The sequence below is a fragment of the Liolophura sinensis genome, chromosome 10, assembly GCF_032854445.1.
Source record: "Liolophura sinensis isolate JHLJ2023 chromosome 10, CUHK_Ljap_v2, whole genome shotgun sequence".
Classification (NCBI taxonomy): Eukaryota; Metazoa; Mollusca; class Polyplacophora; order Chitonida; family Chitonidae; genus Liolophura; species Liolophura sinensis.
The window spans coordinates 859,140-876,754 of record NC_088304.1 but is presented as its reverse complement, the minus strand read 5'-3'; the positions used below and the strand labels follow the sequence as shown (position 1 = coordinate 876,754).

The window sequence follows — 17,615 nt, the reverse complement described above, 5'->3', positions numbered from 1 at the left end:
CGAAAGCTTTATTTTGACAACTGACCAATATGAACGTTTTTGGCGCATGACGTTTTCATTCATTCATTCATTTCATTCACCGGTTATGTTTGAGTGTTTACCAATTATCGCCATGTCTTTGCTGCTCGAAACTTAATTCTCTAAACTGTAAGATTTTTGTTATATTTTAAATGTCTTTCTTTTTTTCCTTGAAAGATGCCTGGATTCTGACATGAAAATGGCTGCCATTCCTGTCCACAACAAAATTAAGTGGGCTGTTGGTTTAGGCTACTAACCGGAAGTCACATCCAGCGCGCCAGTGTACGAGAGCCACTTTCATTCATTCCCGCCATTTCAGCAAAACTTGATCACTGAAGGGAAAACAAAACGACGAGCGTACAATGTCATTCAGCCTAACGACGGGTGCTATCGAGGTAAACATGTTCACCAAAAGATAACAGCGGAAATTCCATGCGTTTTAATTATTGTGTCAGTGTTGCTGCTCCTGTTCACTTGGTTTTCGAGTTTCTCTCCTGCCGCTGTCAAGTTATGATGTAGAGCTGTGGCGCGATACGAAACCACAACAACATAGGAAATCCAAACAAGAGAAAGTGCTGTCTCCATTGTGAATTTTGTTTTGATACTGAATGCTGGTCAAAGAAAGTTTTGAAACCATTTGTCCTTGCTAGCTTCCCTGGAAGCACAATTGATTAGGACCTGCAATCCACAGATTTCTATGCACTCTTTCCTTATTTTCAGCTCAAATTTGCGAAATAGTGAACAAAAAGGTGTGTCCTCTTTCGAAAAATGGCTTGGTTCCCTCATTCAATACCCCAAATTTTCTGAATGAGATGTCTTGTTAAAAGTTCCACTCACTCTATGATGGATTTCTGCCAGTTGCAAACGATATATTGTTCATTTTTATGTTTTTGTCAGGAAAATATGATTGTCTAAGCTACTCTCTTTCACCTTCACAGCAACGCATTGTGTCTGTTTATCTGCTGTTTATAAATTGAATTAATTTCATTATCTTCATCGCATCAAAATTGGCTTCATTACAAGTCGGGTAAAATGCCAACTCTCATTAAATGATTCACGCAGTGTTAGTGAGGTCTCTTCTCTGTATTGGGGAGTAAACTGGGGGTTTGAGATGTCATTATCTGAGTCATGAATAGGCGGATCAAATCTGGTGGGTATGCAGATGTATGTGAATTCCAGTCTACCAAGATATTTTACCTAATTGGTACTGCTTTATTCATAACAGGCTGCCTGGTTTCTCAGGTAGGAAAAATCTTAAGACAGTCCTTTCAACAAGTAGAAAAAGCTTCCCTACATGCAGTTGGCCGAGTTGTAGCTCCCCTTCAAATTGTTTCCCTGATATCTTATTGGGAGAGCTATCGCTCATCTTAAGTGAAGACTTGGCTACAACCAAGACATGTAAAGTGTTTGATGAAAACATGTAAAATTTCAAATTTACTTCAAAGGAGCAGAAAACTTGTAAAAAATGACACTATAGGCTGAAAAGAGCACATTTTTTTCTATCTGGTGATGCCTGCTGCATAATTTTTGCCTTTTTTCCTCGCCATACACGTAAGCCTGAAAACGGCAAAGCTGGCATAAATCGCTGAGTCCGTAACGTCCTCCATGTTTAACACCTTGTAATTTATGCTGGGAGTGTGTGGCCTCTCAGCCAATGATAGTCGTGAAAACTGCCAGCTTGTTCGTGTAAACTCGGAACCTACACCCAACATTCCGGTTTCCCGATCGTCAAGCGGAAAACGAACTGTACTGTTCACTACCTTCTGGGAAGAAAAGTTCTACCAGAAATGTACAAACTGCACTTCAGCAGTTTCCGACAGCAATCTCCTCCTGACACAGAAGTCTTCAGGACTAGTTTTTAGGCAAAATGGAGTCGCCCACAGCGAATATTGGCGCTGGCTTTATTTATAATTCATCAACTTGAGGCACATGTTAGAATTTTATTTATGGCATACACCTGCGAGGAAATGCATACTCTTTTCAATGGTATTTGTTTAAATACCAGAGTCACAATTCTCTCCAATTCGGTTTCACCAAACAGGTCTGTTTTTAAGGTATAAAGTGGCAAAAAGAATTAGATCACAAAGAATTCCCTATTTTGCCGTCATTAATTTGAAATCTTGACTCCCTATGGAAACACAATGACACTGGTCATCAGTTCAGTAAGGTAATAAAAAGTACAGAAACACTTTTACGGGTATCTAAATGGATACAGGTGAAAACACTTCACAGATAGGCCTGTCTTGATCTGTGGATATCCGATACGGTACCCATTGAAGCGCTATAAGGCTGGCTTTGTTCAACAGCAGGAGAGGAGATTTTATATCTGGAAAGAGGGCATGTCACAAATAAACAGATTAACAATTCAAACGATCAGCAATGACAAAAAAAAAAATTAATTAACTGAAACATAATTTAAAAAGCTGGCATCTGTCAAAACACTAAAAAAAAGAATTTTGTCGGGGCCTTTGTGAAGGGTTAGTAGCGTAACATCAAACATATAATAGTTTAATTTTGACCCAATAGAATTAATAAGACAAAGTCATTAATTTCCATGTCCCACATTAACCTTATGAATGATCAACTGTCCCGGTAACTCAGTCGGTTTTGGCTTCGAAGCCTTGAGATCCAGGTTCTATCCAGTCAACTATTTATATGAGTGACGTAATACATAAACAAAGGATATCAAATGTAATTTAATGATTAATTTTTTAATTAACACTATTTCCTTGTTAACATCAATCAAACAATATTAAATATTAAAACAGTACATATACATCACAATTCTCTGTACAAATTTTTCCTTCAAATGGGATAAAACGGATTAAAACCTGATACTTTTAAAACGAAGAAACATATAGCTTGTAAAATGTTAGAGCGCTCTATCCACGGATTGTGGATGCATGTAACAGTAAAAGTCGTGGAAGTATACTTCGCTGTGATCGGGTGCTGAAAGTAATATATGGAATTGGGGTTCTCGTACAACTTTCTAGAGAGTGTGTCCTACAGATTATGCGGAAGAAGAAGAAGAAAGCCGAAGCTGATGTATGTCTGGCAGTAGAGTTTATGATGAGATAGTTGTTGTACTTACTGTAGAGCATGGCGTGAACATCTAGTTTAAACAACACTTTCATACCAAACTGATAAAGACGTCCTGAGCTCTAAATATTTCACAAGAAGTGTCCTTTTCAGAATTGAGTTGTACTGAAATATATTCAGTACTTCTCCAGCTTATAGCATACTTTTGAATCTTTTAAACTCTATAATCAGTATTTTGAATCTCTTGACTGAGTGTAACGGAAGTTAAAGGTCAACGTCTTTGAATCGTTTCGTCTGCACTACTTCAGAATCAGATTTATTTATTGTTAAACCTTGTATGACATGAGAGCTTCACATCGCATGTTTTTCAAACTGATTCTGCACATTGAGATGTTCATAAAATTCTGAACTGATTCATAGCAGTTAGGTGTTGTTAAACATGGATCTGACACCTAGCTGCTACTAGGTAGATTAGGACTGACTGACTGATCTCTGTTGAGAGTGCCTGTACAAATCAGGGTAGGACCATTGAGCAGACTTTTCTTGTTTCTGCTGACCAATCCGTTTGGTTAAGATGGCCAGTTAGGAAATTGTTTCAGTCTGATAGCACATGACAACACTGAGCTTACATCACAGACCTTCCGTTTTCATAATGACAATAATCGCCAGGCGAACAGCCAAGACATTTTGATGGCAATAATGGATAGTGCTGTTTGTGATCTGGCCAAACAGTTAACTGGTCGCCTTTGCCTATTTGGGCATGAGTAAGAATAATCCTTTCATTGAAAGGACTGATAGAATGTACACTACAATAGCTTTTATCTGGGACTGTTGTACCGTCATCAGTGAGCGATAACATAGCCTCAGTGCCACTGACTGGACTCGTTCAGCATGATGTTGTTTTGTCTGTTACAGAGGGTGATAAATGGGGAACAGGTGGAGAAGCCCGTTCTTCAACTCCTGGTAAGCATTGGTAGTTTAATGGATAATGTGATTTTGTTCATTTGCCATGTATGGAACGCAGGAAGAGTTTCAACCATGAAGCTTTCTGGCAGAATAAAACGCCACAAAGCTTGCTCTGTATGACATTGTCATTTACATAGCTTAAATAGATACACGTGGAACAGGTACGTACATAGAATAGATGGATAGAGGGTAAATCTAATTACATGTAGTTACCCACAAGTACTAGTAAGATAAAAGTTAGCACCAGTGCACATGCCTTCCATAGTTGGGGCATACATCACAGATGAATTTGCTGTGAAAGATAAAAGTTTTCTGCATCTCTTCCATGTTAATGTTGTCAGAATTGGCCGTCTCAAAGACTCTCCCCCTGACCTATGTTTGGTTGTGGCTTTAGATCAGATAGTTTTCAGGTCTCCTCTGCCATAAAACTTGATGGCCGTTGCATATGATTATAATCATCTATCAATTGAAAAATATCATTTGAATGTTAAACCTTAAAGAATTTTTGTTTGTTTCAGAGCTCTAAGAAGATCACAGGATCTGGTAATGCAGACAGATACAGGCTACTGTTGTCGGACGGGAAGCACAGCTACTCACGTATGTCATGGCCATTTTGTCTGGTTAAGAACTTCAAGAGGCTGTAATGAAGAAATCAGAATTCACATAATTCAGGTGTCAGTATGTTTGAAGATCATTAATGTGTATAGAAGGGCGTCCGTGGCCGAGGTGGTTATCACGACAGCATAGTGCAATGACCCAGGGGCCTCCGTGGCCGAGGTGGTTATCCTGCCAGGGTGGGCAATGACCCAGGGGCCTCTGTGGCCGAGGAGGTTAGCGCGCCAGCGTGGCGCAATGACCCAGGGGTCTCCGTAGCCGAGGTGGTTATCCTGCCAGGGTGGGCAATGACCCAGGGGCCTCCGTGGCCGAGGTGGTTATCCCGCCAGGGTGGGCAATGACCCAGGGGTCTCAGTGGCCGAGGTGGTTATCACGACAGCGTGTTGCAATGACCCAGGGGCCTCCGTGGCCGAGGTGGTTATCCTTGCCAGGGTGGGCAATGACCCAGGGGCCTCCGTGGCCGAGGAGGTTATCCTGCCAGGGTGAGCAATGACCCAGTGGCCTCCGTGGTTATCCTGCCAGGGTGGGGCAATGACCCATGGGCCTCCGTGGCCAAGATGGTGAGCACGCCAGCATGGGACAATGACCAAGGGGCCTCCGTGGCTGAGGTGGTTATCCTGCTAGGGTGGGCAATGACCCAGGGGTCTCAGTGGCCGAGGTGGTTATCGTGACAGCGTGTTGCAATGACCCAGGGGCCTCCGTGGCCGAGGAGGTTATCCTGCCAGGGTGGGGCATTGACCCAGGGCCTCCGTGGCCAAGGTGGTTTTCCTTGCCAGCGTGGGGCAATGACCCAGGGGCCTCCGTGGCCGAGATGGTTAGCACGCCAGCATGGGGCAATGACCCAGGGGCCTCTGTGGCCGAGGTGGTTAGCATGCCAGCGTGGGGCAATGATCCAGGAGCCTCCCACTAATGCTTTGAGTTCAAGTCTAGCTCATGCTGGCTTCCTCACCTGAAGCAACCCGTGTATGGTCTTGGGGGTTTTCCCCAGGCTCTGTCCAGTTTCCTTCCACCATCATGCTCACCACCGTCATATAAGTGAATTATTCTTGAATACAGCGTAAAACACAAATCAAATAAATGTGAGAAGACTAGCGAAGTAGCCACAGAGATTATTTCTTTAACCATTTTGTACAGTTGAGGTAAAATTTGAATGTAGTTTATCAACCTTGACTGATTATAGTGATGAAATCTGTTTCGGAGGATTTTGCTGACATCAGTGCTTCACAGAAAATATAATTGTTAGAATCTGACTAAAGAAATACTAAAAAAAAATATGCTGAAAACAACACAAGGTAAACATGTGAAAAGATTGAAGAAATAGGGTACTCTGAATCAGATATGTTTTAGAATGATCAACTTTACCTGCAGCATCAGTTTTCTTTGTGAGGTACTACATGTAGTTACACTTACAGAGATCACAAGTGATGCTAGTTTTCTGTAAAACCATGTACATGTGTATTTGTTTGGGATATCGGACAGGCTAATTCAGGAATCCTTGCACTACCTCGCTTGGCTCTTAGCATAAGATGACTAGGCCAAGTACTGGTCGACCAGGTTTCAGTATGATGTGACTGGATGAGGCGTCATTTCTGGTGTTTGCGGCGAGTGGCTCCAGTGAGACTGAAATATATACATTTAATCTGGTCTGCTACCAGTAGGCATTGTCATGAGAAGAGTTAAAGACAAGAAGGTTAAAACGTGTTGTGTTGGATATTGTGAGTAAAGTGTTTGTGGTTTGTTGTTCCAGATGCCATGTTGGCCACACAAATGAACAGCATGGTGGAGTCAGGAGAGATGGACAGTCTGGCTGTGCTGCGGATAGACAAGTACATGGCTAATGTCATCCAGCCTGACCGGTGAGCTCTCATGTTATTTTAGGTGCATGCATAAGAAAATAAACCTGTTTGTAGACATGTGATAATTCTGTTTGTCGACCTGCTATTTTATGTACATGTGTAAGAAAACAGAAATAAACAAATATGGTATATATTTCAACTAGACAATTAACATTTATGTACTAGCTGCTGTTTTTGATGAACCAGTACTTTGGAAGCACTTGGACTGTGCCTTGATGATTCTATTGTAGACATGTGATGATTCTGTTTGTAGACGTGTGATGATTCTGTTAGGGATAACTGTGTTGGCACGGGGCCAAGAGGTCGGTCAGAGAATTGGAAACCCACAGCAGTACAGGCCTGGTGAACAGAGCTCAAGTGAGTTATCCCCCTTGCGCACATACCTGCCTGGTGGGTAAAGTATGTACTTAATAAAATAAAATTTGTCATTTCCATTTGTGAAGGTTTTTTTTTTTGAAGGATGTCATGGTGGAAATTCGAGGGTTGTTACACTGCAAATTCATGTAGTTAAAAGTGCTCTCCCCTTGTTGAGTTGCCCCATGTTGAATTGCCCTTTGTTGAGTTACCCCTTGTCGAGTTGCCCCTTGTTGAGCTACCCCTTGTGCAGTTGCCCCATGTTGAATTCCCCTTGTCCAGTTGCCCTTGCCATGGGATTTGCTGTTCAGTCCTGACAGTGTTTACTTGTCTTCAGCTTTATCTTACAATGGTTTAGCCACTTGCCAAGATGGTGGTCGTGTTTTTCTCTGTGTGCTACAGAATGGTATGTTCCTTGTTTTTTTTGTGGTTTCCTCTCTATGTGACATGTTTTCCTTTGTTTGTTACAGAATTCCTTTGTTATTGATCATTTCCTCAAAACCGAAATGTTGTACACAGAATTTCTGTATTTGGTGTCATGTAATGTGGAATCTTTCATGTGGTATTCCTTGCTTTGTCACACTGGGCTATCCTATTACTTCAACCCATTAACATGTTTAAGGTAATCTTTGGATGCAATTTATCCACATTGATGTTACGATTATGGAGTTAATTTGTGTGGTGGGTTAAGCTAATGTCATATCTTTACTAAAAAAAAACAATTGTTTTTGAGTACACAAAGACGCACAAGAGTATACATGCTCTTGATATTCTAAAAACACCAGGTGAACGTGAAAATGTTGACAAAATAGGGTAATGGGAAGATCTAAGTGTCAGTCATGTTTATTTATTTATTTTTTATTTAGATGGTGTTTTACACAGTATTCAAGAATAGTTCACTTATACGATGGTGTCCAGCATTATGGTGGGAGGAAACTGGGCATAGTTTGGAGGGTGCTTGCAGACCTTTCCATGTACAGCCAGAGGGGAAGCCAGCATGAGCTGGACTGGAACCTACAACAACCGCATTGCTCATGGGTCATGGCCATGGAGGCTCCCACTTGTCATGTTTTGGTACAAAACTTCTTATCTGTTTTATAACTGTTTTGATTCCAGATCCGGCCCCAGTCCAGCAGCAAGCACCTGTGCAGAATGGACACGCCACCAACAAATTCACAGGTAACTGGTATAAACTTCCACACTTTTGTACTGCATCTGAACATCACATTTGGGAAGTGTGTCTGTGATCTACTGAAGGTCAGTGGTTTATCCCAGTTTCCTCCAACCTTAAACCTGACTGGCATTGCATAAGTGAAAATTTCATTTACCTGTAAACCTAACTGGTGTTATGCTGGGGTAGAAGCCCAACTAACCGAATAAGTAAGTAAAACATACATGGATACATGTTTCCAATCAGTTTCTCGCGATACTGACATTCGCTCATCAATCTTCTTGTCTTCAGGTGGAATGAACAACAACAACAACAACACAAGCAAACATGGTCCTCCAGCTCCTTATGGTAAGAAGGTCATGGACACACCTGGTACCCCTGGGGGTGGGGGACGGATTCATTCCATCATTAGCCTCACACCTTACCAGAACAGGTAAAGTAGAAATGGGAAATATGCACTTTAACAGTCTTTAATATGAAATATGTTCGAATAAATATATTTGTATTATGATACCAGAAAGGACCAAAAAAAAAGGGTAAATAAAAAAAAAAAAAGACTATTTTGTCATGGGAAACTTTCACTCAAAACAAAATTTACTCTTCACAGGATGTAATTGATCATTGTTAAAGATCAATATCAGGAAAGTGTATATTTGTTCTTGAGAACTGGACAGTGTTTATCAAGTTGATTTGAATTGCTGAAAAGCCGTCCCTGACCATGGTTGTGGTGTTACGCTTCCAGATGGAGAATTCGGGCACGCGTCACCAACAAGTCCTCTATCCGCACATGGAGCAACTCTCGGGGTGAAGGGAAGCTGTTCAGTGTCAACCTCCTGGATGAGAGTGGAGAGATTCGAGCCACGGGATTTAACGATGCTGTGGACAAATTCTACGACTTTCTGGAGGTCAACAAGGTAAGCCCATGAGAGGTCAACAAGGCAAGCCAGGTTAACAAGGTAAGCCCATGAGAGGTCAACAGGGTAAGCCCATGAGAGGTCAACAAAGTAGGTCCTTGAGAGGTCAACAGGGTAAGCCCTTAAGAGATCAGCAAGGTAATCCCATGAGAGGTCAACAAGGTAAGCCCGAAAGGTCAACAAGGTAAGTCCCTGAGAGGTCACCGTTTTTTTTTCTGGTGTCCTGGCCCATCAGTAAGTCTGCCTCGGACTGTGGGCCCTGTTCACAAGACAGCGTAAGTCTGACCATCGTTATTCGGACAGTGGGCCCTGTTCACAAGACAGCGTAAGGCTGACCATCGTTATTCGGACTGTGGGCCCTATTCACAAGACAGCGTAAGGCTGTCCATCGTTATTCGGACAGTGGGCCCTGTTCACAAGACAGCTTAAGTCTGACCATCGTTATTCGGACTGTGGGCCCTGTTCACAAGACCACATAAGGCTGACCATCGTTATTCGGACTGTGGGCCCTGTTCACTAGACCGCGTAAGTCTGACCATCGTTATTCGGACTGTGGGCCCTGTTCACAAGACAGCGTAAGTCTGACCATCGTTATCTAATTGAAACATTATTGATTACAACATATATCTTTTGTAAATGACTTTAAATTTTCTCATTTTGCCTGATTCTGAATGTTTTAGTGATCTTAGAAAGTAGATTTGAACTTTGCCTTGCAGGTGGGATGAGGATCCCTTTGGAAAGTTTTTTCTGCACCAATAATATTTTAATGACATTTATTTGCCTGTGAAAAGCTTCTTTGTTTTGGGCAATATTTTAGGTCATTTGCTGTACTTGTCGCTCTGTCAGACTTGTTAGCGTGTAAGAGACTCAGTCCATGGGCTATTTGTAACTCTGACACAGAAACAAGAAAATGGCATTTCTTGTAGTGTTCTATTGTTGTGTAGTTATTTCATTCAGGGATTCCATTTTCTTCCCACATGTTATAAATATTATCCTTTTATTTCTTCCCAGGTATATTACATCAGCAAAGGCACACTGAAGACGGCCAACAAACAGTACACCTCTATCAACAACGACTACGAGATGACCTTCAACTCTGACACGATGATTGAGCTGTGTGACGAGTCTGTTGACCTCCCAACTATGACCTTTGACTTTGTGGAAATCAATAAATTAGATAGCCACCAACCTGGGGCTCTTATAGGTGAGAATCACTTGTACAGATGAGTAGTGCCATGCCTGTTGAAAAGAATTGTGACGTCATCTTTGCAATTTATGCAGATTTCTTCCTGTATAGTGTTAAAACATATGTCAGGAATAGTCTTGATTCGGCATTTCTCAGATCTCCATAAGAGTTTAGTCACAGTGAGACTGTGTTCAAACCCAGCATGTTGAAAGCAAAGCCAATGGAAAAGATATACTGTAAATCTAAAGCACTTTTTCTAGTGGAGATTGTGCAAACATTTGTCCTGAAAGTGATGCCAAAAATGATTTGTTTGTTTTCACTAAAGTTGCAAAGTTCATTGTGCGGATTATTTAGGTCATCTGTTTTCCTCACACTGAACCTTTCTGGAGATCTGCTGGATGCTTCGCTTATGGCTCAGAGTCAGAAAGCCATCAGGTAGTTGCCAAAGGCTGGTGGTTTATTTCAGCCACACCAATTTTTCCCACCCATAAACCTCACCTGTCTGATGTAGACAAAACAATTCTCAGTCTGTATTTAGGTGTATTTAGGGGATTTAGGTGATCAGTAAGTCGCAGTGGACGTGAGTGCTGAAAATTTACAGGCTACACAAAGCCAGTTCAAAGCTGTTCACTTGAGAAAAAAATCATTCTCGACCTTTGCACTGTAATGCTTGTGAACTACTTCTTTGCTCTACAGGCGCAACTATACAGAAAGAATTGCATAACACAGGGAAGAAGGAAAGAGCACACTGCTTGAATCAGACTTGAAGTTTTCCCCATTTCTATCCACGGTTCATGTTCTGATGCCCTCAGTTACCAAGCCTGTCTTGTGGTGTTTGTATTACAGATGTCATCGGGGTCGTGAGGTCTGCAGGAGATGTTGGCACCGTGGTGGGTCGCCAGAGTAACAGAGAGATCTCCAAACGAGAGCTGCAGCTCGTGGACCAATCGGGGATGGGGGTGAATTTGACACTCTGGGGGAATGAGGTGAGGAAACTAGTCAGGAATCCTGGAGTGGGGGGGGGGGGGGGGGGTGGCAGTGACATAGTCCTTTGAATTGGGTCACATGTTCTAGGAGTTCTCCTCATAGTCTGAGAGGATGCAGGTTTTTTTTCCCTGTCTCACTGTATGAAAAGACAACAGCCACCATGCCAGGATAGTGAGCAAGTGTAACATGTTGTAGGTCAATTTTGCGTCTGTTGGCCAGTGCTGCGACTTAGAATTACCCCACCATAAAATGGCAAAGTAGGATTGATGAGTTCTAGATAAAATGGAATTACTGTAGTTCTTCAACTTTTTAGCATGTTTCCAAGGCGTTTATTCAAGCATATTCTGAAGACATTATTCTGTGTTGACTAATAATATTATACTTTTTGTGAAGCCTATGTTTTTCAACTATACCTTACTTGTTTTTCTCTGCTTATTATATTATATTGTGTTTTCTGACTGCAGGCTGAGTCGTTTGAGATGAAGGGCTCACAGGTGATGGCTGTTAAAGGCTGCAGACTCTCTGACTACGGAGGTAAAACATCAGACGTGGGGCAGTGTTTTCTGGGTTTTCAAGCAAGCCTTGGGTACCTGTCAAATGCTGCCAGGACCTTGGGGCCATTTTATTAGCATCAAGCGTTCCGTTCCCAGCTCATTATGACATCAATTGAAGGACAAAACGACCTGACAGTAGAAACTAATACATTGAGGGTGGGTGGTCCTTGCTGGCTTAGACGGTTAAAATGCAGGCTCGCTGCGACCGTTTTGTCCTGCCTTGGTCAACGAGCTCGCACTGCTTTGTCTGTAGCTGTAAATCAGAAGATTTGTCAGGCACTGGTAGCAAAGCGGGGTCATTCACTCCGGCACTGGTGGCAAAGCAGGGTTGTTTACTCCAGGCACTGGTGGCAAAGCGGGGTCATTCACTCCGGCACTGGTGGCAAAGCAGGGTCGTTTACTCCAGGCACCAGTGGCAAAGCGGGGTTGTTTACTCCAGGCTCTGGTGGCAAAGCGGGGTTGTTCACTTCAGTCACTCTGATCTTTACCTGACTGTAGTCATACAAGTCACAAAGCCTTGAGTACAGTGTTAAAAACAGACATGTTTTTATTTATTTTATACAAAAAAGAAGCTTTTTTGAGAACGTGGATATTAGCTCATTGGCCTGATAAAAGTGAAAACATGTAATATGTAGAAACGAATAGAAATATGTCCGTCCTTGTTTTCATGTGCTTCAGGTCGCTCACTGTCTTGTTTGGCCAGCAGTCAGATGATTGTGAACCCAGACATCCGAGAGGCTCAAATGTTGAGGGGGTGGTATGACAAGGTAGGCCAGAACATGGACTTCACAGGATACAGGAACGAGGGAGGAATGGGGGCTGGGGCAGGTAGGTTCAACACTTTCAGGGTATCAGGCACATTTTTGTTTTGGGTTTTTTTTCCCCCTACTTCCAATTGCATGTGTGTATTGGAACCAAAAAACCATCTTTTTTTTAAGTGTATGAAATAGAATTATTGACCCAGTTATGTCTTATAACATCAGTAATACTGATTGTTAGCTGTGGTGCATTCGGTAATTGGGGTTTGTATCAGGTGATGAAAAGTGGACCGTGTGTGGTAGCTTAAACATAGCAAAGAAAATCACATCTCATCCTTTATATTTAAAGAAAAAATTCTGATGACAACAGTTAGAAATAGGAGCAAACTTTGCTGTCCATTTGGTCAGCTGAATTGATGACTTTTTTATAAGGTTCAGTGGTATGGATGTTTTCGTTTAAGTGGCAAGTCTGGGGTAGAAATATCTTGTGTATAAATTAACCTAATCTTGTGTTATAATTAATAGATTAACAGGTTTAGTTTTTACCTGTCAAAAAGAAAGATTCCATCCAATCATATGTTCAAACTTCGAACAGGTTCTAGCACAAACTGGAAATACTTCTCACAAGTTAAGACTGAGAACCTGGGTCATGGAGACAAAGCTGACTACTTCACAGCCAAGGGGACTGTACTCTTCCTGCGCAAAGAAAACTGCATGTATCAGGTAAGGTGACAAATTCTAGACCATAGTGAGAACATCTTCAAACCAGGAGCCATTTTGTTCAAATTCAGCTTTTGTGATTTGCTCACTGCTCTGTACTTATTATATTTGTTGAAATACATTATGTCCAGAAAGAAAATGAAAACCTGAAGTGGAGAGTTAATCCTCAACTCCAAGAAACAAGCTCTACTTAGGAATTTCCCCATAATGTTTAAATGCATTTGTGTTCCCTAGTGCTGGCTTTCTGGTGGTTTTCTGCATCTGTATCCCATTGTAACTTGACTTGCAGATTCCAGGGCTTGTGGTTTAAAAGCTTGCTATAGGTATCCCCTGCCATAACATGCCTCTCTGGCATAAAAATTGTCTTGTGTTAAGTGATGTAACTTTAGTTTTTGTCTCTGCTTTTCTCAGGCATTTCCTTTAGAGAACTGTTAGTTTCTGTTTCTGCTTTTCTCAGGCGTGTCCCTCAGAGAACTGTTAGTTTCTATTTCTGCTTTTCTCAAGCGTGTCCCTCAGAGAACTGTTAGTTTCTATTCTGCTTTCCTCAGGCGTGTCCCTCAGAGAACTGTTAGTTTCTATTTCTGCTTTTCTCAGGCGTGTCCCTCAGAGAACCATAAGTCTTTATTTCTGCTTTTCTCAGGCGTGTCCCTCAGAGAACTGTTAGTTTCTATTCTGCTTTTCTCAGGCATGTCCCTCAGAGAACTGTTAGTTTATATTCTGCTTTTCTCAGGCGTGTCCCTCAGAGATCTGTTAGTTTTTATTTCTGCTTTTCTCAGGCGTGTCCCTCAGAGAACTGTAACAAGAAGGTTGTGGATCAAGGGAACGGTTTGTACCGGTGTGAGAAGTGTCAGAAGGAATTCCCCAACCACAAATGGAGGATGATTCTATCAGTATGTTGTTGTGTATGGTCTCTGTAAGCGTAAAAGCTCTTTTGGTCACAGGTTATTTTGTCCATAGTCTAAGGCCAAATGTCAGGTTTTAAGATTCAGTTTGCCTTAATTTTTTTTTTTTTTTTTAGCACATACATTGTACTGTAATTCTTCTCATTTTTGGGTGCCTGATCTGCTCGTTTTGGAAAACATTCGTGTAATTGTAACAGGGATACAGTTTCTCTTTTCTCACATGGTTAGTGCATCTAATGAACAACATACACACATTTTTTCTCACATGGTTAGTGCATCTAATGAACAATGTACAAATCTTCTCTCACATGGTTAGTGCATCTAGTGAACAACACACATCTTTTCTCACATGGTTAGTGCATCTAATGAACAATGTACACATCTTCTCTCACATGGTTAGTGCATCTAGTGAACAACACACATCTTTTCTCACATGGTTAGTGCATCTAATGAACAACAAGGGAGAAATGCAATTTTTTGTGTTTACTTTTGTGGTAATGCGTAACTTTATAATCTCATTGTTTTTGCTCCTGTTGATTGTATGTGGCAAAGGTGTGTTCCTATGTCGTCCCAGTATAGCCTTTCACAACTGAAGTCATTAGTTAGCTTACATCATACGGTTTCTTGCATATCAAGTAAGGGAATCCCAGTAAAGTTCTGGGATCCTCCAGCATGGAGTCAAATATTTTATCAATGTATCATTTAACTGGAGTGAAATAAATATTAAATCATATTAACATCTTATTTGTTTTGCAGGCTAACTTGTCTGATTTCTCAGACAACCAGTGGGTGACGTGTTTCCAGGAGTCTGCAGAAATGCTGTTAGGTGCTGGAGCGGACCAGCTCGGGGATATGAGAGAATCTGTAAGATACGCTTTTGTTTCTGCAGTGACCATTAAACACAAACAAGGCAATTGTAAAGTTTTGTTTGGTTGGTTTTTATAGCCAAGATACGGTTGAAATATTACTGATGTGGTGTTAGGCCATAACCATTCTTTTTCTTCTGATTTAGCCTTCATAATGATTTAAAGTTCAACAGAACAGATTTCACAGTATTTACACAGAATTTTGTGCCACAATTCTGACGTGACAATTTTGGAAATATTCATATGTTATATTGTATGCCACTTGTTTACCAAGATCATCTGTCAAAAATGTATGGAGATCATGAGAGTACAACTTATTGCAAAGATTTTGCATTGATGGAGGGCCTTAATCCTTCATGAATATGAGCATCTCGTTTGCTTCTGCCAGTTGGCCCCCTGACTACTGATTCAGCTGCGTTCAGCATCAAAGTGATGAATCCGCTGAGACCTTTTGGCAGATACCTGGTTAAAAAAAGTAGTTTCCTTCGGGTACTGGCTGGTTTCCTTCAGGTACTGGCTGGTTTCATTCGGGTGCTAGCTGGTTTCCTTCGGGTACTGGCTGGTTTCCATTGGTTCAATGACTGCCATTGTGTAAGTGAAATGCATGTCGGTACAGCATTAAATCATCCTCTGGTAAACAGTATGGCCAGGTATCACTTTGTACGTGAATGGTTTTTTGTCATCTTTCAGAATGAAGTAGCTTTTGACCAGGTTTTCCAGCAAGCCTTGTTCAAGACCTACATTTTTAAGCTACGAGCCAAGGTGGAAACATACAACGTGAGTATTTATTAAATCAAACCATTTTAATATTGAACTCATTCCATGGCCTTGGCCAGGGGATTTGTGGATTCCTGTTCTGTTGTTGTTTCTGAGTCATTGGTGACCTATTTGAGCCATGTTTGTTCATGGAAGAATACTTGTGTAGTTGTCTGCCACCAGTATGGTGTGCATATCGGTACATCAGAACTAGGATGTTCACTGGTACATTTCTCTCATTGTTTTTGAGTCACCAGTACCTTGCCAAAGGTAACTCCTCTCATTCCAGCTTCCTAAAACAAGGATGCCCACCATCATCTGAATGATAGCTCGAAAAAACAATGAAATTAGGAAAAAATGAACACCTTGCCATATATTCTATCAGTGTTCAGAAATAAGCTTTGAAACTTGTCAAACCTCTATGTTAATAATAAAATGAACTTTTAAGAACAGTGTTGTACCATGACTGGAGTATAATACAAAATCGAAATCCCGGACTAATATTTTCGTCAATTGATCGCTTGTTTTCAGGATGAAAGTCGCTTGAAGACAGTTTGTGTGAATGCAGCACCAATCGACTGGGTCGAGCACGGGAAGCGGCTGGTGGAGGAAATAAACAAAATGTCTTCATTGTGAGGAGGAGGGAAAAACGTTTTCGGAGCAAATGGAAAAATTCATGTGATGTCCTGTCAGCTTTGTGACTTGTGCTGTTGCCATTGCCATATTTTATGGACTCCTTATCAGGGACAGATCGAAAATTTCTGCTGACAAGTATGAAAGGATTTTGGGGATATGAGAAATTACAGCTCCCATTTTTGGTATGCTGGTTAGGGCTGGTTGAGTGAATACTTTATTATATTAGCTCTTTGGTTTACAGCCTTCTTAGAAGAAACTTTACACTCTAATCACTTTAGGGTATGCCAGTCTTAAGGTGTTTGAGAATTAGTGTAATTTTCAAACATTCAGGAGAGAAACTGTAGAGTAGATTTGTGAAAAAAAAAGGTTAAGCTCGTGAACACTCCTTACCATATCACCGCACTAGCGTGAATGAATTGGGGAGGGGAGTGGGTCTGTTCAGATAGGGTGTACAGAGTAATGATGCCCGTAGCAGTGTTGGAGTGAGAGTGCCAATTTTTTAAACAACCAGTTACAAGGTATCTTGTTAGCAGTTCTGACTTTGCGTTCAATTTCTGGTAGAAATCTCCCAATGTATGTCGTATTTTAGCTCTAGTATTATAGATGTATATAGCATCTTCAGATCAAACAAGTAAGGAGCTCAGAGTACGGGTCGGTTTGTCTTCACTTGAAATGGAGATGTTTTTTTCATTGATCACTATCTGTTGACACGAAGGCTTGCGTGTAAAATGATGTCTTAAGGAATGAGGTTAGCTCTCACACTTTCTTTTGTAACACAAATATATGTGTACACAAACAAATTTTCCTGTCTTTGTTGCTTTTATTTCTCTGAATATTACTTTGTTCTACATCTATAGTTTTTACACCAGTGTCTCACAACCATCAGGTATTCATGACAGGTCTGTACTAAAGGATGCGTATCAGAAAAGGAACTCAAATACAGGGTTGTTGTTTTAAGGGATAAGAAGAAAAATATTCAGCTCAAAGCCATATTATATATCCTCTTAAATAACCCCTCTCTTTTCTGCGTATTTTCTGTCCATCATGGATGGCGGGAAATGACGTCGATAAATTTGATGAGAAGCTGGGACAAGATTAGCACCACCATGAGTGCGCTTCTCCCTCAGGCTACTTAAAACCTTACTGCTGACTGCTGGGGCCTTAGGAAAACTGTAGTCTGATGCCAAGCAGAAAGCTGAAAAGCTTTTTTGTGCTTCTGTATATTGGAACATTGTAAACTGCATGTTGTAAATTAAAGCAAACCGTTTCATGTATCCTTAAAAGGTATACAGAATGAACACTGATTGGTTTACAGTG

The 17,615-nt window shown here is 41.2% G+C and overlaps 1 protein-coding gene across 1 annotated transcript; it reads left to right on the top strand.

The window, feature by feature from the left end:
• Nucleotides 1–3,894: 3,894 nt before the first annotated feature.
• Nucleotides 3,895–17,087, top strand: LOC135476514 (replication protein A 70 kDa DNA-binding subunit-like). The gene is made up of 16 exons (XM_064756556.1): nt 3,895–4,020; nt 4,542–4,620; nt 6,386–6,494; nt 6,748–6,851; nt 7,965–8,027; nt 8,311–8,452; nt 8,762–8,933; nt 9,945–10,137; nt 10,966–11,105; nt 11,571–11,640; nt 12,339–12,488; nt 13,014–13,141; nt 13,915–14,028; nt 14,797–14,904; nt 15,597–15,683; nt 16,194–17,087. The coding sequence occupies exons 1-16, from the start codon at nt 3,949–3,951 to the stop codon at nt 16,296–16,298; spliced, it is 1,836 nt and encodes a 611-aa protein (XP_064612626.1). The 5' UTR covers nt 3,895–3,948; the 3' UTR covers nt 16,299–17,087.
• Nucleotides 17,088–17,615: the final 528 nt, after the last annotated feature.

Excerpts from the sequence above, each read along its gene's own strand:
- LOC135476514 (XM_064756556.1), top strand. The coding sequence starts at position 3,949 with ATGATGTTGTTTTGTCTGTTACAGAGGGTGATAAATGGGGAACAGGTG. Across the intron at positions 6,495-6,747 it reads AATGTCATCCAGCCTGACCG|ACGTGTGATGATTCTGTTAG; the intron begins GTGAGCTCTCAT and ends TTCTGTTTGTAG. Across the intron at positions 13,142-13,914 it reads AAGAAAACTGCATGTATCAG|GCGTGTCCCTCAGAGAACTG; the intron begins GTAAGGTGACAA and ends TGCTTTTCTCAG.